Genomic DNA, 20,589 nt, shown 5'->3' with positions numbered 1-20,589 from the left:
TTAGACTTGGCCGATACGGAGCACCTTGGTTGATGCGAGCACTTGGGGTTCGGATGGCAAAACATGCGGGGTCTTGGTACGGGTATTCTGGGGTATAGGGACTTCATGTAATGCGGGCCGTAGAGTCGTTAAGAGTCCCGGGGAAAGCGGGCTTTCTGTAGGGATTAGTGTGAAGAGATACGATAGATGACTTGCGCAGCATTGGGTTCCCGCATAGGTAACTTGGCATGTTATCTGCCTTCGTGCTTGAGTTTTGGAAACCTAACTTGAAGTACTACCTGCAACTTGCGAGTGGGTCGTGGATGCCAAGCCCGTCACGTCCAAGGTGTGTTCGCTGCCTCAGGCAACAACCAAATTGCCGAGCATCCAGGCCCCGTTTTCGAAAACTGAATGGAAGCTCGCTTTCACGACACTCGAGGTCCCATCATCACATCTGACCAGCCCCAGCACCATGTTCTCGCGACAGGCATTGCTGCGTTCCGCGCGGACGGCAGCTCCGCAGCGTGCCCTTCTCGGGCACACCCGCACCTTTGCCGCGCCGGCCTCGAGCGAGAAGGTGAAGCCTCCGGTTGCCCTCTTCGGCCTCGACGGCACCTATGCCACTGCTCTGGTACGCCAGCCCCCGACCGCCCAATTGGCCCCCCTCTTCGAAGCATGTTGCGGAGGATATGAAAATGAGAGAACTGTTTCATGGGGCGCTCGGTTCCCCGTCGGCTGCAGACAAACTACGCGAGCAAGACCAAGGCTAACCTGCGTCATTTCTGCTTTGCCTTCACGATAGTACACGGCCGCCGTCAAGAGCGCTTCCCTCGAGCCTACCGCCAAGGGCATCGACGCCCTTCACAAGCTGTTGCAGAAGGACCCTAAGTTGGCTACCATCCTCGAGGCCCCGACTCTCTCGGCCGCCGATAAGAGCGCCATCGTGGCCGAGCTTCAGAAAAACATTGGTGCCGCCGGGGAGACCGTCAAGAACTTCCTCGCCACCCTCGCCGAGAACAACCGTCTAGGTCTCATTCCCGGTGTCTGCACCAAGTTTGGAGAGCTCATGAGCGCCTCCCGCGGGGAGGTCGAGATGGTGGTTACCAGCGCTCAGGTAGGGGAATATCTCTCGGCTGGACGGATGAATGGAGGAAGCACATTGAGCAGAACACAATTGCTGACTTGCAACAGCCTCTGGACAACAAGACTCTCTCCCGCCTTGAGTCTGCCGTCTCCAAGTCGAGCTATGTCGGCGCCGGCAAGAAGCTCAAGGTCAAGAACACCGTACGTTCACTGCGCTGCCTTCACCCATCATCTACCTATCTGCTAACCGGGCTCAGATCAACCCGGACATCATCGGCGGGCTCATCGTCGAGGTCGGTGACAGGACAATCGACCTCAGCGTCTCCTCCAAGATGGCCAAGATGAACAAGCTCCTCACCGACACTCTGTAGATTATCCCTCCTTTTTGTAGCAAAAATCCATTGAGTTTTGAGCTGGGGACTGGGAACCAGGAACCAGAAACGAGGGGTCCCGAACCACAATCAGGCTCGCGGTCTAATTCTAGGAGCATTTGCTGTGTATATGAGCGAATAGATGATCCCCTTTCTCCGTGCTTTTCCTTCGACGGTCCACCGCGGCGCCCTTCGGTCTGTGCAAGATACCAGTGAAGTAGGGAAAGCGCTTAGGAGTCGTCGAAATACCTACTGGAACTTGCCAGTAACCAGAACTCGCAACGGACCTAAAACAAGCTTCTTGGCTTCGCCGTGTTGGTTAAACAGAGGTCACTCGCTCCTCCTTAAAAGAGATCATCCTAAGGTATGTAGTTCTCCAACACATTCTCATGGAGTACTAAGGAAGGAACCTGGAAGGTATTCGTTATGCAGCTGTCCAACTCGGAGAAAACAGTCAGTTCAATCTAAGGTCCAAAGCTGATTTTGATATGCTCCCCAGCTCAACAAACAACAAGGGATGTATGTACTTGACCTATTATGCCGCTCCTCTTCACAATAAGTGGCCACCAGCTCCGGGACAACATTAGCTGCTGTAATAAGCAAAATAAAGACGGATGAACAGGTAGCAAAAGGGTATCGCGTGCGTCAGCCGCGAATCGAACGCGGGGCCCATCGATGGCAACGATGGATTTTACCACTAAACCACTGACGCTGATAACTATCAACTATCGACGTGTATGCTCCAATATAGACCCCAGCCCTCCTTTCGCAGTCAGTATTGCTTTGGATAGCCGTCACATCCGTGGAACTTGCTTGGAAGTGAGCTCTCATCGAGGGAAGTGATACTGTCTGGACCCCAATGCATGCATGTATTATCAATCTCAGCTCTATACCTATCTATTATGTCTCTCACCAAGCGCATCTTCTTTCGTTTCCAACCACATCCCCTCTACCCATTGCCTCTCCCTGACCGCTCGCCGTTTCAGTTCTTTTTCAGACCAAATACTATGAATAACAACATTTCACCACCCCAATCTCATTGCACGATAGTATCCCCTTGAAAAGAGGGGATATCTAAGGCTGTGCCTCAATCTCATCAGCCCCCTCCCACCCCTCGACGCCTCTTTCCTGCTTTACCCGCTCCAGCTGCTGGGAGATATACGAATGCAGATGTGCGTCCGCCTCGGCCCGTTCTTTTACTCGCTCGGGATCATTCAGTATCGCCGGGTTGACGGATCCGCGCCTAGCATGACCCGCATGACCCGCATGACCCGCAGCACCGGGAGTCACTGCGCCGTCATCAAAGTCCTCATCGTCATGGCCGTTGACGCTGTAGTCGCTGCGGGCGGCTATCGAGCGGTTCGTCGAGCTGCGGCGGAGGCGGGGCATGTTGGGCGACAGCACCGCGGGCGACTTGGGCGTTTGGGTGCCGCCTACTTGCCGGTGGAGGACGTCGTCGAAGTAGTGGGACATGCCGGCGCGGGGAGTGCGAGGGGTTTGCGGGAGGCGGCAGTTTACGCTAGAGATATAGGTCAGGCTATGACGGAGAGAAAAGTTGGCGGGGGAAGGAGGGTGATTGAAGCTTACCCAGTGTCGTGGATCATGCGAGCAATGAGACCTGTCCATCCACACTGGTGCGTGGCACCGAGTCCGCGGCCAGTGTCTCCGTCGAAGAACTCATAGAACCAGAGGTACTCGCTCCAGTTGGGATCAAAGTCGAGGATATCGTTGCCGCCGTTGATGCTCCGACGCCCCTCGTTGTCACGAGCGAAGAGGTGTTGTAAGCGGTGCTGAATCTCCTCCGAAACATGGCCGAGATGCATGTAGTCGCCCGACCCCACGGGACACTCGACTTTCAAGTTCTGGCCGAAGAAGAGATAGAAGCGCTGCAGCGACTCGACCAAGAGGAAGTTGACACACAGCCAAATAGGTCCTCGCCAGTTGCTGTTGCCGCCAAAGAGTCCGCTGTCCGAATCGCCGGGAACGTATCCCACCTTGAATGTCTGTCCGTTGACCTCCATCGAGTACGGGTGCTCTTTGTGATACTTGGACAGCGAGCGGATGCCGTGGGGGCTGAAGAACTCATCTTCGTCCAGCATGCGTCGGAGGATCTTTTCCAGCCGCTCCTTGTTCACGAGAGACAGCAGGATCCTGTTGCCCTTGCCACGGGTGCGGATGCTGTGCATTGTCCGCTCCGCCACATCACAGCGGTTGGCCATGAACCAGTCAACCCGCTTCTTGAAAGCCGGGAGCCTGTTGATGAGCTCAGGCTCCAACGTCAGGGTCGCGTAGAGCGGAATCAGCCCGACCAGCGACCGCACTGGCATCTGTTGGATCCACGGGCCGCCCCACGAAATGGCATCGTAGTAGAACCCGTCCTCCTCGTTCCAGAGCGACTGCTCCTCCTTTTGGCCGTTCCGGAAAGTCATGGCGTCGCTGATCAGAATGAAATGCTCGAAGAACTTGGTTGCGATATCCTCGTAGATGCGCCGATGCTTGGCAAGTTCCAGCGCAATGTTGAGCATGTTGAGGCAGTAGAAGGCCATCCAGCCCGTGCTGTCTGCCTGCTCCAGCGTACCGCCAGTGGGCAGCGGCTCCGAGCGGTTGAACAAGCCGATGTTGTCCAGCCCGAGGAAACCACCCTCGAACACGTTCTTGCCATCGACGTCTTTGCGGTTCACCCACCACGTGAAGTTGAGCAACAGCTTCTGGAACACCCTTTCGAGAAAGTCAAGGTCCTGTCTCCCGTAGAGCTTACGCTCGATCTTGAAGACGCGGAAGGTCGCCCACGCATGAACGGGAGGATTGACATCGCTGAAGTTCCACTCGTATCTGCCAGAGGTCAGTTGACGCCGTTCGCGCGCACATCGGGAAAAGCCACTTACGCCGGGAGCTGGCCATTGGGGTGGCAATACCACTCCCTGGTAAAGAGATCGAGCTGCTTCTTGGCGAAATCGGGGTCGATCATGGCCAGGGTGATGCAGTGGAAGCTGGTATCCCAGGCAGCAAAGAACGGATACTCCCACGAGTCCGGCATGGACAGGATGTCGTCGCAGTGCATGTGCTTCCAGGCGGAATTGCGAATGCCCTTCCGGCCGGGAGGCGGAGGCGGCTGGTTCGGGTCGCCGTTCGCCCACTCGTCCCAGATGAAGAGATAGTGCTGCTTGCACCACATCATGCCGGCAAATGCCTGCCGCTGGATGTTGCGGAGATCGTCCGCCATCGGCAAGGGGCTTATGTGGTAGTAGAAGTCGTCAGCCTCCTCCCGCTTCCTCTCGATTATGTCGTCAAACTCCTCCTCGTCAAGGTATGTCTCCGCCTTCCTGGAGAACCGGAAGCGGACGACTGCTTCTGTCAGTTGCTGCCCAGGGCTTCCCATAAAAAAAAGCAGTAAATCCATACCTGCGCACTCGCCCGGGTTGACACCACCAGCCTCATTGAACGAGAACCAGGCGGCAGCCTTCGTTCCGACGCGAGCCGGGTTTACGGCGCCCTTCTCGCCGTCGACAATGTGGCGGTGGAAGGCGTCCTTGACGTAGGGCGTTTCGTTCTTGCCACCGTAGAGCAGCTCATAGTTGGTGTCGTTCTCCGTGAACATCAGCTCGGGCTGCACATCCTCCCCGCTGGGGCCAACACCCGGAGAAGGAGAAAGCAGGACATAGCGGTCCCCCAAGGAATGGTGCTTCGACTTGATCATGTTCTCGTCGTGAACCCCAATCGACGGTTTCTTGTCGGCCGGTTCCCGACCCCAGGACCAAGTATTGCGGAACCAGACATGCGGAATGATATGGAGCGGAGCACGCTCAGGGCCTCGGTTCCAGGCGGTGACGCGGAAGAGGAGCTCGTCGGGGTCGTCGTCTTCCTTGGCCGTCTCGATGAAGATGTCCCAGTATCGGTCCTCGTCGAAGACTCCGGTGTCGAGGATCTGGTATTCCGGGTCTTCCTTCCCTCGCTTGGCGTTCTCTTTCACCAAATCATCGTAAGGAAATGCTTTCTGCGGATATTTATACAGGAACTTCATGTACGAGTGCTGCGATATGTGAGTATGGAAACCACGCTTGATACGTATGTGACATGTCTCACCGTCTGCAGGCGTCGAGTTAGTGGGTGTTACAAGACGGCCTCCTGGACTGTACATCGAGCTTACCGGCGTATTATCAAGATGGAAATGAGCCTCCTTGATACTCTCTCCGTGGTTTCCCTGCGGGTTAGATAACCCAAATAGCCTCTCTTTGAGAAAAGGGCTGTCGACAGTCAGCAATCGTGGCAAGGGCGGGCCCGGAAAGTGCGTAATGGGCCGTACTCCTTCTCGTTCCAGAACGCAAAGGCGATGTTCTGGTAGCCATGGGTGTCGCAGACACCGGCAATGCCATCCTCGCCCCACCGGTATGCGCGGGACCGAGCGTGATCGTGTGGGAAGTCTGCGAGCAAAATCAAATGTAAGTGTGGGTGTGAGCAGGCGGCATTCCGCTGCCGGGGGCGGAATCGGCCCGGCGAACTTACTACTCCACGCATCACCATCGGCGCTGTAGTCCTCTCGCACTGCATTGGTCTAGTCAGACGCGGTACTCTGGAGTCTGGAGTAGTGCCGGAGGCTAGGACTGACCAGTCGCCCATTGCCTCTCAGCAACATACGGTCCCCATTTCTTCCAATACTTTATCCGCTTGCGGTCTTCCTTGAGCCTCCTTTCCTCCTCGGTGAGGTACTCGTGGTTATCGAAGACGACCATGGTGCGCTTTTGAGAAGGGCAGAGATGCTCGGAATACTGCTGTTGCTGTGCTGGTTGAAGGACAGAGCTGTCTCAGTCTCTCAGGAAACTTCGTGATCCACGACCTGGAATCCGGGCGAACCTCCCGTCAGTAGGCAAGGTACCTAAGCAACAGGTCCGCAGGATCGAAGTCGCCTGCTAGGTTAGGCAGTAGGCGAAGGGGAAGAGGGGAAGCGAGATACACAGCTCAAGAGCTTCAAAAACCCCAAGCCTCGGTTGTATTGTACAAGCAGAGCTACCTAATGCCGGCGTAGAGGAGGGGCGGGAAAGGGGCTGCCCGAACTGGGATTTCAATGTGTTGGTACCAGTAGGAACCCGATGCAGGCCCTGCGCCGCTTACAGAGGGGCTCTGACGTCAGGGCAGCCGCACCAACGATGCCCCCACTATCGCCTAGAACCCAGGGCGGCGCTTCGCTTGGCACCATGATCCGCCCTGTCGATCCACCAACGTACTACTAGTATGTACTTGTACAATACGATATCCTTACATATATGGAGGCATTTCACGTCCCATGGAGCTGCTAGGTTGCACGGATGCGGAACGCCTTCATATGCAGGTGGGCCGTAGGGTGACTTGGAGGTGTTGGGTCTGAATGTATTCGTGTCTTACCACCCACCACCAGACAACGCTGGATACTACACGTATGAATTGGGCTAGGAGTTTCCACCTTGGGCTCGGCTTTCTAAGATTTCGATGGTGTGATTGCCGGGCCAACTGTGTATGGAAGCGAAGCTCCGCGCCGTACGCCATGCTACCTCACCGTTCCACGCCTGGAGGACGAGCGAGGCCTCTTTTCTCGGAGATGAGGGAAACATCGGCTAGATACCTGCTGTATAGCCAGCCACACACACTGTGTTTGGGCTTCGCTGACCGGTACGTTGCATGGTATAGAACCAGATAGCAATATCAAAACCACTCCCCCCCCCACAAAAAAAAAGGAAAAGAAAGTCCACCATGCCCCTTTCCCTCGTGGTATAATGAACCATTGCGCCTCGCCCAACTGCAACCGATATCAAGCCCGGGACAACAGTGCCCAACCTTAGGGCTGTACACCTGATGAAGACAAAGAGCAAACACCCTACAGCTTTGCTTTGGGAGGCTTCGCCGGTGCCGTCGCATCGAGATTGACCACCACCTCGCCCGTCTTCTCTCCATTGCCGAAGAAGATGACCTGCACCGTCAAATCATCCCGATACCTCCTCGAGAAGGGCGCAGGCAACGTCAACAGCGCCGACACCTGTTCCTGGTTCTTACCTCCCAGGGCGTTGCGGACCAGGTGTGTTGCCACGTTCTTGTCCTGCACCACAAACCCGTCCGACGAGTCGCCCCACTGGCGCATGCCACGGAACGGTGTCTTCTGCCCACCGGCGCCGCCACCGCCGGCTCCATTTGCTGCCTCGACCGGCAGCCCGCCCTTGTTGCGTGCTCCAAAGATGCGGTTCCAGACCGAGTCGAACTGCGAGTTGGAGCTGCTACCGCCGGCCTGGCTATCGATCCACTTGCCGACCAAGCCAATGACCTCCTCGTTGGTCAGCATCTCCCAGAGCCCGTCGGTCGCTAAGACAACGAAGTCGCCCTTCTCAGGCTCGATCTTTGTGGTGGTGACGACCGGTTCCGCGGTAACATACGGAGGCGTCTTGAGCAGGGAGGAGACGGAGCGCGCAAAGAAGTGCTGCTTCAGCTTGTCCGAAACCTCGCGAGTCCATTTGTAGCTTGCGTCTCCAAACGCCCGTGTGGGCTCTAACCCTCCGAGGACGCGTCCTCTGTGCACGACGTAGGGCTCGTTTGGGTGCAGCTTGCGCAACCGCGCCTCCTCGTCGGGGTTACTACCGGTCTGGTCGACCGAGAGCGGCGTGGCCGTCCACTTGCCAGACTCTGAGCGGCGCCCCAGGACGGCGCGCGAATCTCCCGTGCACGCCACCCGTAGCAACTTAGACCGACTGTCGTAAAAGGAAAGAAGCGCGCACGACCCGGACAGGGCTGGAGCCAGGAGCTCCGCTGCGGCGATCTTATTGTTGGCTTGCAGCACCTTTTGTACGCTCTGGTTGACGATCTCGTCATCTAGTTTCAGAAAGCCCCTTTTGATAGCGGTATCAACCGCATCTTGCGGCGGCATCGGGCCACCGGCGGCCTTGTATGTCTCGTTCAGTTCACGAGCCACGAAGCTAACCAAGGTCTGGCGGAGCTTTGCCGAGGTCGTCCATCCACTGTGAACATGCGTCAGCTGCTGCTGTTATGTTCCATCATCTCCCGGTACGGCTAAGGAGGTAGACCTACGAGTGCCCATCGAATACACCCCAGAACATCCAGTCGCTGCTTCCGCTGCCCCCGTTCCTATCCGGGATCTCCACGATCCCTTCGGCATGATCGTCCTCAATGGGATCATTGCTCGGCAGCTGCGCCAAGTCGTAGCGCACAACTCCCTGGCCCCGGTTGACCAAATATGACTCCTCGCTTCTCCGGAGCTTCTGCGTCGCCTGCTCAGGCGTGAGCATCTCGATAACGCGCCGCCCGTCGTCGCCCGTCGATTTAGAGATGGGCCCCTCCCCGACAAAGGTGCCCGTATGCAGCTCGTCGGCGCCGATGACCAACACTGAGCGAGTCGGAGCGGCTCCGTCCCCCGTCGACGTAGGCATCCCTGTCGATGAGTGCGCCCGCTGAATCAAGCTGTCAGTTCCGTTGCCACTGTACGAGTAATAGGCTCCGTAGCCCACCAGCGCTGAAACCAGCGCTGCCGATGCCCGCCGAAAGTACATCGAGGATTGGAGCGGCTCGCCGGGCTGCGGTGCATTCTGCGCCGCCCGTGGACGGATGCTGCGAGCGGGTGAGGTTGTTGCCAGGAATCGACGAGCTGACGCGCTGCTCCTTGTGCTCGACGGCAGCACGGGAGAGGATATGGCCGAGAGGCCCCGACGGTTGTTAGAGCGAAGTCCCCGGACGGTACATTGAAGCGTGGTTCGGAAGGCTTGGACGGCCGCGCGACGCATTGCTAATGTGTGGTAATTATGAGTCGCTTATTACCGAATGGAGATGGGCGGCTGAAGACCAGACAAGTTAGGGGCGCTTGAACTGAAGGGTCTCGAAGCAGTGCGTACTGCGGAAACAACACGGTGCACTAGCCGTTTTCAGCACCTTGCTTGGCAAACGAAAGGACCGTGTGAATTGGTACCTGACATTACACTGTGTCCGCAACCGCACTCACATGCACTTCATGCCCCGCGATTCAACCTACACCTCGACTTGACTTGACGAGGAGCTGGAGATAAATGTTGAGGAAACACCGAGATACTTGATTCTTCTCTGAGCGCTGTCCGCGCCGTCGAAACCTGACCTACATCACACATATCATATCATATCCATATTTATTTTCAACTTTTATCAGTATCTCATCAAACGCCCCGCCATCTCTGGCATCTCACCTTGATTGAAGGGTCACTCAACATCGTTACCAACCGACAAACTACACATGCATTTCTATTAGGGAACAGCGCGAGATGGAGACACACGCGTCCCAGAGCTCAGGCAGCGCGTCGTCGCAGCAAGTGGGCGATCCCTATGCCGCCTTCAAAAAGTTCGACTCGTACCCTTGGTCGAAAGATAGGTCGTTCCTTGTAAGTCATCGTAGTGCCTCGGTCGGTAATTTCGGCGAGTGCCCTACTAACAACTGAGCAGCAAGGCCTCATGGCAACGCTGGGCTCTTTGCTCCTGAACAAACACAATGACGGCTTTATGCGCCAGAAGGCTCTCGGCACGACGCTTCAGGCTCGGATCTGGTGGTACAAGTCCCGCTTCAACCTGGACATCGACCGCATTGCGTATGAGGCCTACAGCACATCTCACCCGTCAACCAGCCCAGATGGCGCCATTCTAGCCAAGCTCGAGGATATTCAGCGACGCATGGGTCTCGGCTCCTCCGCCTCCTCGTCAACTACCGGCCAGACCCAACCTCAGAACATCCCTGCCTGGCAGCTCAACGCGCCAAAAGTCGATCTCAGCAAGAAGGCCGATGACAGAGCGAGCCACACCGGGGATGGCGCGCCGTACCCCAGCGACTTTGAGGCTCTGGTAGAGGCCATCACGATGGGGAAGCCGGTGCCCAATACAAAGAAAATCCCGGACACCATCATCCGGCCACCCGTGAGTTACATGATCACATCGCTTCATAGACTGATGTTGGAAGCTGACAGGATACCTCCACAGGGCGTCACCCCTTTCGGAAAGATGAAAGCGCCCCGGAAGCCGTGGGAGAAGGACACCCCTTCCGACAATGCTGCACACGCTAGCATTCTTGGAAACGTGCTTGATGAGGAGTTTCCGCCCTTACCGGACGACAGCAACAGCGGCAGTAGCGCACAGACTAATTCATCAGCAGCCTAACCAAGTTCCAGATGCCAGTGAAGTCCGTCGCCGATGTTGACTTCACACTCAACCGCATTAGGGACCACCCGACGTGCCTCAGCGTTAATGGCCGCCTGGCGATGATTGACTGAGTGTGCCAACTGGGCACACTGCCGAGTTTTGTTTGAGTCGAGCTAAGCGGAGAAGAAGTTATGCTCACAGACAAAGGAAGGAAGGGAGGGAGGGGGGACAAGCCCAGTAATTATCGCTTTGAAGGAGAAGGAGAGCTACTGCGGTCATGCTTGACGGAGCGCCTGTTGCATCATGGCACAAGAGGCGCCTTCCACTGCGGATTAGCAAGCATCATCATCGTTAGTAGCACGACGTATGCAGAACGGCCGTAATCAACCAAAGACGTTGTCATGACACACTAGATAACAGATTATTACTTTAATGATAGAACATGGAGTATCATGTATCATCTGCGGGATGGTGTTCTGGGGCAAGAGCATCTCGCAGAAATGGAGACACCCTCGACACAATATATACCAGTACTTCCATGCTTGACTGACTGACTGCAAATGACTGCCGGATATGTACAGGAAAAGAGAATCTGCCGACGAAGAAAAGAGATGACACCAAACATATTGCAAGGGGGGGAAGGTTTATGAACAGGTTGGTGGTTTCTATTGCCCTCTTACAACAGCATAGACACCTTTATATTTTCTCTACGCTCCATACGCGATCTGACCCATTGGCCTTTCCTCCTCCATGCCAGGCGCCATGAAGTTCGTCCGCGGGTCACCCGTCTCCTTGGCTGCCGAGCAGCGAGCCATCGTAGGGGAGCTGCGTTTCGAAATGTTAGTCTTTTCGGCCAACCCAAAACACACAGGGCACATCTAGGGGTTCCCCGGGATGTCACATACCTTCTCGAAATAACATCGGTAAAGTAGAAGTTCTCAATAACATTCCGCAGGGGTGAACCAGTCGCCTTGGCGCCCTTGTTGTGATCCACCAGCTGCACCTTGCTGAGCTGCTGCAGCGCGACCGGCTCGACCACATCATACGCCGCGAGCGCCGGGCTGATCTCCACCATCCTGTCCCTGAGCTGGGCAACGTCATCGTATGGCAGCGGCGCACCGAGGAACTCGCTCACTGCACGGATGATCTTCCAGTCCGTGCGGGAAGCGCCCGGCAGACCGGTTGCGGCGCGGGTCATCTGGACGCGGCCCTCGGTGTTGACGTAGGTGCCGGCCTTCTCGGTGTAGGCAGCACCAGGGAGGACAATGTCGGCAATCTGGGCGCCCCGGTCGCCGTGGTGACCCTGGTAGACGATGAAGGCGTCCTTGGGAACGTCGGCCTCGTCGAACTCGTCGGCGCCCAGGAGCCAGACGAACTTAGGCTTGGTCTCCGCGACGGCGGCAGAGGGCGTCACGAAGCCGACCTCGAAGGCACCGGCCCGGGAAGCAGCGCGCTGCAGAACGTTGTAGCCGTTCCACTCCTCGGTAAGGAAGTTGGCAGCGTGCTTGTCAACGAACTGGCCGACAGTCTCGTAAAAGGCCTTAGCATCGGGGTGCTCAGTGACACCGGAGCCGACAATGATCATAGGCCTCTTGGCCGCCTGGAGCTTCTTGCCGAATGGACCGGCCAATGCGTCCTTGAGGGCGGCAAGGTCGGTGCCGAGATGCTCGAACTCGAAGGTGGATTCCCATGTTTGGCCGACGACGCCAATCTCAAGGTCGGATCGCAACCATTGCTTGCGAATACGCGCGTTCAGAACTGCGGCCTCATGCCTCGGGTTGGTGCCAACAAGAAGAATGCAGTCGGCGGACTCAATACCCCAGATCCTGGAGTTGAAGAGGTAGTTCGACCGCACATCGATGCCGTGAGCGACCGGCTGGCTGCCGTTGGGCATGTCGAGGGCAAGGTTGTCCGAGCCGAGCTTGTTCGCGAGATCCTTCATGGCCACAAGAGACTCAACCTCGGTGAGCTGACCGGCAATCACCTTGAACTCGTTCTCCTTAGGCGCCAGAGTCTGGTACGCGTGCGAGATCTCAGTGAGAGCCTGCTCCCATGTCACCGGTTCAAACTTTCCTTCCCTACGCACGAGTGGGATGGTGAGTCTCTGGGTCTTGAGGCCATCGCAGGCGAACCGGGTCTTGTCGTTGATCCACTCCTCGTTCACGTCATCGTTGAGCCGTGGGAGAACACGCATCACTTCAAGACCGCGAGAGTCGATGCGGATGTTCGAGCCGAGACCGTCCAAGACGTCGATTGATTCGGTGCGCTTCAACTCCCAGGGGCGGAAGCGGAAGGCGTAAGGCTTCGCCGTCAGAGCCCCGACAGGGCAAAGGTCGATGATGTTGCCGGAAAGTTCGGAATCGAGGTTCTTCTCCAGGTAGGTACCGATCTGGAGGTCATTCCCACGGCCCGTTGAGCCGAGCTCGGGAGCCCCAGCAATGTCGTTCGCGAAGCGGACACACCTCGTGCATTGGATACACCGGTTCATGGATGTCTTGACAAGGGGCCCGATATTCTTGTCCTCCACCGCGCGCTTCCCGCCAATCTCATGGAACCGGCCACGGTCGGCGCCGTACCGCATCGACTGGTCCTGAAGATCGCATTCGCCACCCTGGTCACAGATAGGACAATCGAGGGGGTGGTTCGCCAGGAGGAACTCCATCACACCTTCACGTGCCTTATGTGTCAAGGGGGAGTTGGTCTTGACAACCATGCCGGCTTGTACGGGCCATGCGCACGACGCCACAGGCTTGGGTGACCGCTCGACTTCCACCAGGCACATACGGCAGTTGCCGGCAATCATGAGTTTTCTGACGAGGATTTTCGTTAGCTTGGATGGCGCGCGCAAGCCGCATCGGCGTGGCTGGGAGGGACGCACTCATGGTAGCAGTATCTGTGACTGGTCAGCAACGGATCGGCGGCAGGGGGGAAGCATGGCGGTAGAGGCGTACCTTGGGATGGTCACTCCGGCCTTTTCGCAAGCTTGGATTAACGCGGACCCGGCTGCATCCCAGTCAGCGGATCTGGACATCGACTCGGTCTCTGCGGCATGTCCTCACCCTCGATCGAGACCTTCTTCCCGTCTAGCAGTCGTCAGCAAAACAATACGGCAGGCAATTGGCGGGCGCGAGCAGGCAGGGGAGCGCACCAATTGTGAGCTCGACCTCCGCAGGTCTTGGAGCTGTCGCCGAAAAGGCCCGGCTTGCCGCGCGGGCCGGGTGCCTGCTCGTCCGCCAAGCCGAGCGAGCCAATGTCTGCCTCAACATGGTGCCGTCTCGACGGAGTATTAGGAGCGTATATGGGGTTCGGGTGGGAGCTGGGTGTCTCCAGCGGTGGTCGGCCGCAGTCGTGGGTTTCGGGACGTTTCCTGGGCCAAGTCGTGAGGCGTGGGACGGCTCAGACGAAGTACTACCCGGAAGAAACGTGAGCTAGCGGCCCCGCTTATTCAGCCAATCACGGTCCGCAAATTGTAAGCTTGTCGCCTTTTTAAAGCCTCCACTGTTTGCAACGCTTTCGCATTTTGAACTTTTTCTCTCTCCATTGTACTTTTTGGGCACTTATTGTAGGAGCATTTTGTCGGCGATGTGGCACGTTCGTGCTGCATCGCTCTTCCACCGAGTCCTCCTCTATCATGTGCTCTAGATTGAATATATCGGCTCCGATTTGGATGCATGTGAGAGAGCTCTTTTGGCCTCGATGAGCAATGGTTCTTACCGCCGGTTGCCACATTCTTCCTACGAAATCTTTCATCGCGACACGCTCCAAGGCACCACCACTGCGCTGGGAATAGTGTAGCTGGCCAATGTTTTCCCGTCACCGCTTCTACCAGCCTTCATCCCGATCGTCCCTCCGTCAGCCTCCCGGGATCGTCCATCTTTGCCAATTCCCGCTCGAGACAGGCGAGGTAGTGCTGTTTGATGTCCGCCATGTATTTCTCGAATCCTTGCAGTTGAGACAGTCCCTTCTCGACCATCAGGAGAAGTTCCAACACGGTCCTGTCCCTATGGGACGTGTTGGGTGGCAGGGACGTCGGAGGGTGCAAGACTGGCATACTCGAAATGTTGTAGTTCATACCGGGCACGGCTGGAGCTTCCATATTCGCGATAACTTCGTCCACCTCGCTCAGAGGCAAGCCTGGTCTGGTTTTTGGCGGGCCCTGTGCCTGCTCCATTTCAATGGCCTGCTGGATGGCGCGCTGCTTCTCTCGCTCAAACATACATAGCAGATTCTCCCGGATCCCTTCACGCTGATAGTTGATGGTGTTGAGAATCCACTTGATGCGTCTGACCGGGTCTTGTGACAGTTCGGTATTGAGGATGTCGTCTCGGAGAGGGACTAAGACGCAGGGGGCGAGATTGGTGAGCGGCGGGATTTTTTTCGAGGCCTTTCGTGCCGGACCTGTTAATGGTTGTGCTGGCGGCGCCATGGTCCTAGATATTTTTCTAGTCATAAACTGACCTCGTCCGAGAGCGAGAGGTGAGAGCGGGGTTGAATGCTCACAGCACAGCTCGTGTGAGCCTTCTGCAGCCTTCTTCGGTTGCTTGTCGTTAATGGTCTCCCGCAATTTCCATTCTCCCGCTAAGTTACTACTAATAGTACCGTACGCATCCGCCCCACTAGTAGCACCTTCCATTGTTAATTTCCATCTTTCCATCATCTTTGCCAGCCTCACTTTATTATTACAGTAGATACCTTACCTACGGTAGGTATGTATTGTGTACTTGTACAGTACGGAATACCGAATTCACTACGCTCAATGTTGGAGTTTGACCTGTCCAACACAGGAAAGAGCACCACCACGTAGCAGCAGCTAAGGATCTCATTTCCGAGACATCTTATCATGCTCCATTTCCAATCTCTTCTGTGCACGCGTCCCAAGGCCCGGGTTTGTTGTGAAGCACCTTACGTATGCTGGCAGCCCTGAAGGTAGGAATTCACCTAGTTCCTAAGTATAAGCGGACTCCAGTGTATCCGTACTAGTACCACAAGCTATCTGGAAGTTGATTCCGAACGAATGATACTGTACGTGCGTATGAGTGAGTTGATTACGGCCGGTCATTTTCACGTGTCGGAACACAGGGGCATTATAATCCGTACTCTAACCAAAGTGGGTCACCGCACCCTGTTTCCCCGGGCTCGGGTCCGCGTTCCAGGGTTGAAATGGAGAGATTGGCCCGGACCATGCCGAGGCATAGCCATTACCCAGGCTCGCCAGGCTGTGGGGTGCACGACATGCGACCTGCGAGACATGACGCGACGAATGCCTCCTGGCTGCCATGAACACATACCTATTAACCGAGTGAAGCTCCTGGCGCCGACGAGCCTCCGTTTCGTCAACGTCGGGCCTAGCACATAAGTGTTCTGTTTGTCTTTGAGCACTTGAATCGTAGGCGCGTTGTCTCGGCTGCCTCTCTGAGCCTGAATGCGCCAATCCCTTCGAGTCCGGCACAGGGCAGGACCAAGGTTACCGAAAATAAGAAGAGTGCCCATCTTGAGCGGCGCATTATCTAGTCTACCGGTCCTGTTGAGAAGACAAGACGGAGAACTATAGCACAATGTCGGATTCCATTGGTAAGGACTAAAGGCCTTCCATTGTCGCGCAATCCATCCTCGGACACAACAGACTAACACGACTGTCTTTGCACAACAGACCGAGTCTTCGTCCATGCCCTCAACACAGTCAAAAAGGTCCCTAAGACCGGGGCTGCGCGCCCGCCGCCATCCGACCGCATGCGCCTATATGGCCTGTACAAGCAGGCCATGGAAGGCGACGTCGACGGCGTGATGGAGCGGCCCTCGGCTACCTCGGCGACCGGTGCAGGCAGCAGCAGCGAAGACCTGGTACGCGAGCAGGACAAATGGGATGCATGGAATTCGCAGAAAGGACTGAGCCGCACGGAAGCCAAGCGCCGCTACGTCGAGGCGTTGATCGAGACCATGCACAAGTACGCCAACACGCCCAACGCGCTAGAGCTGGTGGCCGAGCTGGAGTTTGTCTGGAATCAAGTCAAGAGCAACAGCCCTAGCTCAGCGGGGTCTTCATCAGGACAGAGCGGTGGCGGCGTCGGCGGCGTTATTGCGAGCCCCGTGGTTCGTCGCTTTCAGCCACCATTGAGTGGCAGCGAAGGACCGATGAAAGTGCTCAGTCCGATGAGCGAGGAAGACGAGTCGGAGCGGCGCATGGCCGAGGTGGCGGACCAGGCAGAGGACGACCCAAGCGAGGAGTACGCAAGGCGGAACGACAAGCGGTCTAAGAGGATGGAGCGTGCCATTGTCAGGTTGTCCGCTGAGATTGCGGCGCTGCGGGAGCAGATCGCAACAGGCCGGGAATGGAGGTCCCGTAAGGAGCGAGGCGTTCTCGCCTGGATCGCGTGGTCTTTCTGGGCTGTCGCGAAACACACTACCATTGACGTCATCACCCTGCTTCTGCTTCTCCTGTGGATGCGGAAGAGGAGGGACCCGCGACTAGAGGACCACGTGCGAGGCATTCTACGGCTTGCTCGAGAGTATGTTAGGAAGATCCTGCCGGCTCGATGAGGGTTTCATGTGCGCGGTATTGGCCAAGTGTCCGTTGGCCAATACTCAGGACCACTCCCTATCCCGACATCCATGCTCAAAACTCACGCTCAAGATCTCTGTCCCCGAAAGACATGGTAGAGACTTGCAGATTCCCCGGCCATTGCCGCAGGTCATTTGAAGGCCATCGACGATGGGAGCCAAGGACCGCTTCGTTCACGAGGCTCCAAACCAAGGAGCCATGGGGGGATCCTCTAACTTTGAAGATCACACTTCGGAAATTCAGCCAACCACCCTAACTCGGGCCTTCGCAAACAATGGCATCGTCTCACAATACCTTGATGTATAGCCACTGATGCCCGATACTGGTCCCAACGCATGAGCGGTTTTCAGGAACGCCAGCTCATACGCAGGAAGATAGTTGGCTTGCTGGGTGAAGCTGCTTAGCCTGCGACCAGCCAGCTACTGGAACAATAGCCAATACACACATTCCTCCGCTGCTATCAACGGCTATAGCTCGGCATCAACGAACGAGAGAGAGGAGCCGTCGCTCAAGAAGGGAAAAGACGTCGCTCCGTCTGTCGGCTTGACCGACATCGATCATCTATCTTGCCGCAAGCCCAAGAAGGGACGACGAAATTGCGGGGTAGTCCCAGAGATATGGAGATATACGGTTGTGTATACATGTACAGCCCACGTACCCGCGTGAACTACTTCGCAGTGGAAGGCGAAAACATCAATTGAAAGACTCTGCAATACCGGATTAGACCTTTGCAGCGGGGAGCATCCCTAACGTGGGCAATCGTGCTCCCAACTCCTCGGGGCGTGTGCAGGCAGCGCATAGACTATGACACGGAGACCACTTTTTCCATCACTCATTGCGCTGGGCCAATCGCGTTGGCCTCTCAAGTACTTTCAGTTCATTGCTATGTGAATAGCACAACTAGAGACAGACTGTGTATGGTATCTTCATGGGATAATATAAAGGACTCTTAACCATCGACCCAACTTGTACTGGGGATACAGTATCGACCGTATAGAAATACGACTTGATGACCAAGAGTTACCCATATGCGAACAACATCTCGGGTGGGTATATGTGTTTCGACTAGATGTCGATGTCAATGCAGGATTACTCCTCAACAATCACAGCCACCTAAGGTTGCTTTCCTTCTCCACCTTCTGTGCTTGCTTGGGCTGCCCTCGCATCCTGGAACGCCTTCTTCTTCTCGGCGAACTTCTTGATCAGCTTTTTGTTCTCCATAGCCTTCAATGCCGCGTTCTGACCGGCCTCCTTCTTCCCCAGCGCGCTGCCATACCCCAACTGCAGCCCAGTCTCCCCCCAGCCATGCAAGAAGCAGCCTACAGAGAAAAGCTGCTGCTTCGTGTCCTTGTCCCTCTTGCCGTTGGATGGCAGGTCGCGGTACTCGATCTTGACTCCAGGCACGCCAATCAGCCTCTCCAACTGCGTCTTCGGGTTGACGTCGCTGATGACGTGCGCCCCGCTCTCTTCGTCGCGGATATGCCGCTCCAGCACGGGGCCCCACAGAGCCTTCAACCACTCCGTTGCCCTCCGGATCCCGTGCTCCGGGTCCGACCTGACCAGCGCGCCGACATACGCCTCGAAGATATCCCCCAGCGCCTTGGTCCGCTGCTTCTGGCTGGCCGTGGTGCCTTTCGGCCGCCCGCCGAGGCCGAACTCGGCGGGGAAGTTGGCCCGCTTGTCGAGGCCGTAGTGCACTGAAAACTGGCCCAGGGTGGAGTTGCGCACCAGCATCTCGCGGTAGTGCGAGCACTTGCCCGGCTCCAGCGTCCCGAAGGTGGCATAGATGAGCTCCGACGCGATGAGCTCCAGGTAGACGTCGCCGATCCACTCGAGTCGCTCGTAGCTCAGGTCGGCGAGGCTCTTACGCATGCCCGAGTGGGTGAGTGCCGCAGTCTCCAGGGCTGGATCTAAGACTTGGGGCAGGGGCGGATATGTCTGGGAAACTGATGAGGATGTCCATTTAAAGAAGGCCGTGTGAAGGGGGATGGGTGGCGCTGTGCTGCTGGTATCGCTTGTCTCGTCGGGTTTCGGCCGCTTGAGTGCTGGCTGGACGGCTCCCGCCTCCGTCGCAGTGTCCGACTCGCCGTGAGCGCGTTTCGGCATGTTTGATGTTAATGGGTGGATATGATGGTGTGTGGGAAACCAGCAGACTCGAAGTACACTACGAAAGGCATTTGCCAGCAACGGCCCCACTTTGTACGGTGCCATTGTCTGACGAAGCCCATCCTCAACTACATGGACCGGGGCAAGAAGTCTCTAAAGGAAAACAATAACAAGTCTTTCCACAGAAGTCCTGTTGTCATTGTGATTCCCACTATTGCTGGTGCAGGTCTGCGTTCAGATCCATGAAGTTACTGCTCCGGAGTATTCCGTACCGTGGGGAATTCTACACGCCGTGGTGTGAGTCTAGCTGAACCAAGAGCCGCACGGCCCGAGCTCCGCCCCGCAATGGATCGGCGAGATTTTGATTGGAGGCGCGGTAATACTACCCAAGAGGAAATTCAAACGTCAAGCATCGCGAAGCTGCAATTCCCATCAAATCGTGTCCCGCCGTCCCATGTAGCAGCAAGATGTCGGTCCCTCGTGCGCGGCTGCTCGACCTGATGAGGGTACATTCTGGCCCTCAAACATCTGTTAGTGGACAATGCTGACCTTCGCAGGCTCGATGTGAGCTCTTCGCGACCACATTTAACCCCGACGGCATCCGGACCGGCAACAAGATCTTGCGCCAGAGACTCAAGGGGCCCGCGCTTGCCTCCTATTATCCCCTGAAACTCACGACCTTCCGAGACTTTCAAAATGAGTTCAAGCCGCTAGAGTTGGAGGTGGAGAATGAGGAGGAGCTCGACCGACTCGAGCATATTGCAGCGTGCGTTGCCTTCCTCCACCGCTTGCTGTTGCATGACTCTGACAGGACACAGTCTGAAGGCTCGTGGGAAGGGAGCGCCGAAAAAGAAGAGGACAAAAGGTCCGTCTCAAAACACTGCATTTTTATGTGCGCCATCTGTGCTGACAAAAGGCAGTTGTCAACAAGAAGAAATAAATGTTCGGCGAACAGTGAATGTATACGATGCAAGTTGTACTATTACTGTGTGCAGGAGAGCGGAATATACCATACCGCTTTGGAGACCGGGCACAAGCAGCCCACATCCCGTGATGCTCTCAACCCACGCCCGGGCTTCTGATGACGGGCTTCTGTTGACGGCCGATCGACACCACACGTCATTGCCAGCCGGGTTGCACCCTTCTGCACCCAACGTCCTGGGGTTGATCACTGTCTATTCTCTTTCTTCGAGATGGTCGTTGATAGCTAGACTAATGCTAGGGGATCTAGGATCGAGATGAAAGGAGCACAATGAGTGGAAGTCACCATTCCATGCGATACCTTGGTTGTCATTGAACTCTCTGGCCAGCTTCACCTCGAATATTCTCAGTACCTAGCAGTTCGCCGCTGAGAAGGTTGTG

General features: G+C 56.4%; 8 protein-coding genes and 1 non-coding gene across 9 annotated transcripts; 4 read left to right on the top strand and 5 right to left on the bottom strand.

The window, feature by feature from the left end:
• Window positions 1-239: 239 nt before the first annotated feature.
• B0T15DRAFT_241160 (mitochondrial ATP synthase subunit 5-like protein) lies at window positions 240-1,610 on the top strand. Its single transcript, XM_062863065.1, has 4 exons — window positions 240-610; window positions 782-1,093; window positions 1,171-1,263; window positions 1,320-1,610. The coding sequence occupies exons 1-4, from the start codon at window positions 452-454 to the stop codon at window positions 1,431-1,433; spliced, it is 678 nt and encodes a 225-aa protein (XP_062720202.1). The 5' UTR covers window positions 240-451; the 3' UTR covers window positions 1,434-1,610.
• Window positions 1,611-2,074: 464 nt separating this feature from the next.
• On the bottom strand, window positions 2,075-2,145 carry B0T15DRAFT_t158. The gene has a single exon. It is a non-coding gene; the product is annotated as a tRNA-Gly (tRNA).
• Window positions 2,146-2,281: 136 nt separating this feature from the next.
• B0T15DRAFT_568269 (protein phosphatase 2c) lies at window positions 2,282-9,254 on the bottom strand. Its single transcript, XM_062870753.1, has 10 exons — window positions 8,481-9,254; window positions 7,333-8,410; window positions 6,040-6,169; window positions 5,937-5,975; window positions 5,737-5,854; window positions 5,581-5,677; window positions 4,836-5,466; window positions 4,319-4,778; window positions 3,021-4,265; window positions 2,282-2,952 (listed from the first exon to the last, which is right to left on the bottom strand). Exons 1-10 carry the CDS (start codon window positions 9,188-9,190, stop codon window positions 2,508-2,510), a joined length of 4,953 nt encoding a protein of 1,650 aa, XP_062720201.1. The 5' UTR covers window positions 9,191-9,254; the 3' UTR covers window positions 2,282-2,507.
• Window positions 9,255-9,436: 182 nt separating this feature from the next.
• B0T15DRAFT_575867 (uncharacterized protein) lies at window positions 9,437-11,011 on the top strand. The gene is made up of 3 exons (XM_062871003.1): window positions 9,437-9,814; window positions 9,876-10,340; window positions 10,404-11,011. The coding sequence occupies exons 1-3, from the start codon at window positions 9,698-9,700 to the stop codon at window positions 10,578-10,580; spliced, it is 759 nt and encodes a 252-aa protein (XP_062720200.1). The 5' UTR covers window positions 9,437-9,697; the 3' UTR covers window positions 10,581-11,011.
• On the bottom strand, window positions 11,012-13,924 carry B0T15DRAFT_536442 (uncharacterized protein). The gene is made up of 6 exons (XM_062869548.1): window positions 13,711-13,924; window positions 13,622-13,645; window positions 13,514-13,565; window positions 13,441-13,455; window positions 11,468-13,372; window positions 11,012-11,387 (listed from the first exon to the last, which is right to left on the bottom strand). The coding sequence occupies exons 1-6, from the start codon at window positions 13,826-13,828 to the stop codon at window positions 11,270-11,272; spliced, it is 2,232 nt and encodes a 743-aa protein (XP_062720199.1). The 5' UTR covers window positions 13,829-13,924; the 3' UTR covers window positions 11,012-11,269.
• A 4-nt stretch (window positions 13,925-13,928) lies between these two features.
• On the bottom strand, window positions 13,929-15,116 carry B0T15DRAFT_536440 (uncharacterized protein). Its single transcript, XM_062869547.1, has 2 exons — window positions 15,063-15,116; window positions 13,929-14,992 (listed from the first exon to the last, which is right to left on the bottom strand). The coding sequence occupies exon 2, from the start codon at window positions 14,986-14,988 to the stop codon at window positions 14,395-14,397; it is 594 nt and encodes a 197-aa protein (XP_062720198.1). The 5' UTR covers window positions 14,989-14,992; window positions 15,063-15,116; the 3' UTR covers window positions 13,929-14,394.
• A 902-nt stretch (window positions 15,117-16,018) lies between these two features.
• Window positions 16,019-17,185, top strand: B0T15DRAFT_241029 (acyl CoA binding protein-domain-containing protein). The gene is made up of 2 exons (XM_062863064.1): window positions 16,019-16,133; window positions 16,213-17,185. Exons 1-2 carry the CDS (start codon window positions 16,118-16,120, stop codon window positions 17,097-17,099), a joined length of 903 nt encoding a protein of 300 aa, XP_062720197.1. The 5' UTR covers window positions 16,019-16,117; the 3' UTR covers window positions 17,100-17,185.
• A 1,049-nt stretch (window positions 17,186-18,234) lies between these two features.
• Window positions 18,235-19,227, bottom strand: B0T15DRAFT_512570 (ribonuclease III domain-containing protein; the record flags this gene model as incomplete). Its single annotated transcript, XM_062867995.1, has 1 exon — window positions 18,235-19,227. One exon carries the CDS (start codon window positions 19,225-19,227, stop codon window positions 18,235-18,237), a length of 993 nt encoding a protein of 330 aa, XP_062720196.1.
• Window positions 19,228-19,694: 467 nt separating this feature from the next.
• On the top strand, window positions 19,695-20,167 carry B0T15DRAFT_494878 (mitochondrial ribosomal subunit S27-domain-containing protein; the record flags this gene model as incomplete). Its single annotated transcript, XM_062867060.1, has 4 exons — window positions 19,695-19,733; window positions 19,785-19,993; window positions 20,046-20,092; window positions 20,148-20,167. The coding sequence occupies 4 exons, from the start codon at window positions 19,695-19,697 to the stop codon at window positions 20,165-20,167; spliced, it is 315 nt and encodes a 104-aa protein (XP_062720195.1).
• Between the last annotated feature and the right edge of the window lie 422 nt (window positions 20,168-20,589).

The sequence above is a fragment of the Chaetomium strumarium genome (genome assembly GCF_033439665.1).
Source record: "Chaetomium strumarium strain CBS 333.67 chromosome Unknown B0T15scaffold_5, whole genome shotgun sequence".
Taxonomy (NCBI): domain Eukaryota; kingdom Fungi; phylum Ascomycota; class Sordariomycetes; order Sordariales; family Chaetomiaceae; genus Chaetomium; species Chaetomium strumarium.
Note: the sequence above shows the minus strand (reverse complement) of the source record. Positions and strands in the feature narration are given on the sequence as shown.

Excerpts from the sequence above, each read along its gene's own strand:
- B0T15DRAFT_241160 (XM_062863065.1), top strand. The coding sequence starts at position 452 with ATGTTCTCGCGACAGGCATTGCTGCGTTCCGCGCGGACGGCAGCTCCG. Across the intron at positions 611-781 it reads GCACCTATGCCACTGCTCTG|TACACGGCCGCCGTCAAGAG; the intron begins GTACGCCAGCCC and ends CCTTCACGATAG. Across the intron at positions 1,094-1,170 it reads TGGTGGTTACCAGCGCTCAG|CCTCTGGACAACAAGACTCT; the intron begins GTAGGGGAATAT and ends GACTTGCAACAG.
- B0T15DRAFT_568269 (XM_062870753.1), bottom strand. The coding sequence starts at position 9,190 with ATGCGTCGCGCGGCCGTCCAAGCCTTCCGAACCACGCTTCAATGTACC. Across the intron at positions 5,855-5,936 it reads CGATGGTGATGCGTGGAGTA|ACTTCCCACACGATCACGCT; the intron begins GTAAGTTCGCCG and ends TTTTGCTCGCAG. Across the intron at positions 4,779-4,835 it reads CAACCCGGGCGAGTGCGCAG|TCGTCCGCTTCCGGTTCTCC; the intron begins GTATGGATTTAC and ends TGACAGAAGCAG.
- B0T15DRAFT_575867 (XM_062871003.1), top strand. The coding sequence starts at position 9,698 with ATGGAGACACACGCGTCCCAGAGCTCAGGCAGCGCGTCGTCGCAGCAA. Across the intron at positions 9,815-9,875 it reads CGAAAGATAGGTCGTTCCTT|CAAGGCCTCATGGCAACGCT; the intron begins GTAAGTCATCGT and ends ACAACTGAGCAG. Across the intron at positions 10,341-10,403 it reads ACACCATCATCCGGCCACCC|GGCGTCACCCCTTTCGGAAA; the intron begins GTGAGTTACATG and ends ATACCTCCACAG.
- B0T15DRAFT_536442 (XM_062869548.1), bottom strand. The coding sequence starts at position 13,828 with ATGTTGAGGCAGACATTGGCTCGCTCGGCTTGGCGGACGAGCAGGCAC. Across the intron at positions 13,646-13,710 it reads GGAGGTCGAGCTCACAATTG|ACGGGAAGAAGGTCTCGATC; the intron begins GTGCGCTCCCCT and ends GACGACTGCTAG. Across the intron at positions 13,566-13,621 it reads GAAGAAGGTCTCGATCGAGG|CCGGGTCCGCGTTAATCCAA; the intron begins GTGAGGACATGC and ends ACTGGGATGCAG.
- B0T15DRAFT_536440 (XM_062869547.1), bottom strand. The coding sequence starts at position 14,988 with ATGGCGCCGCCAGCACAACCATTAACAGGTCCGGCACGAAAGGCCTCG.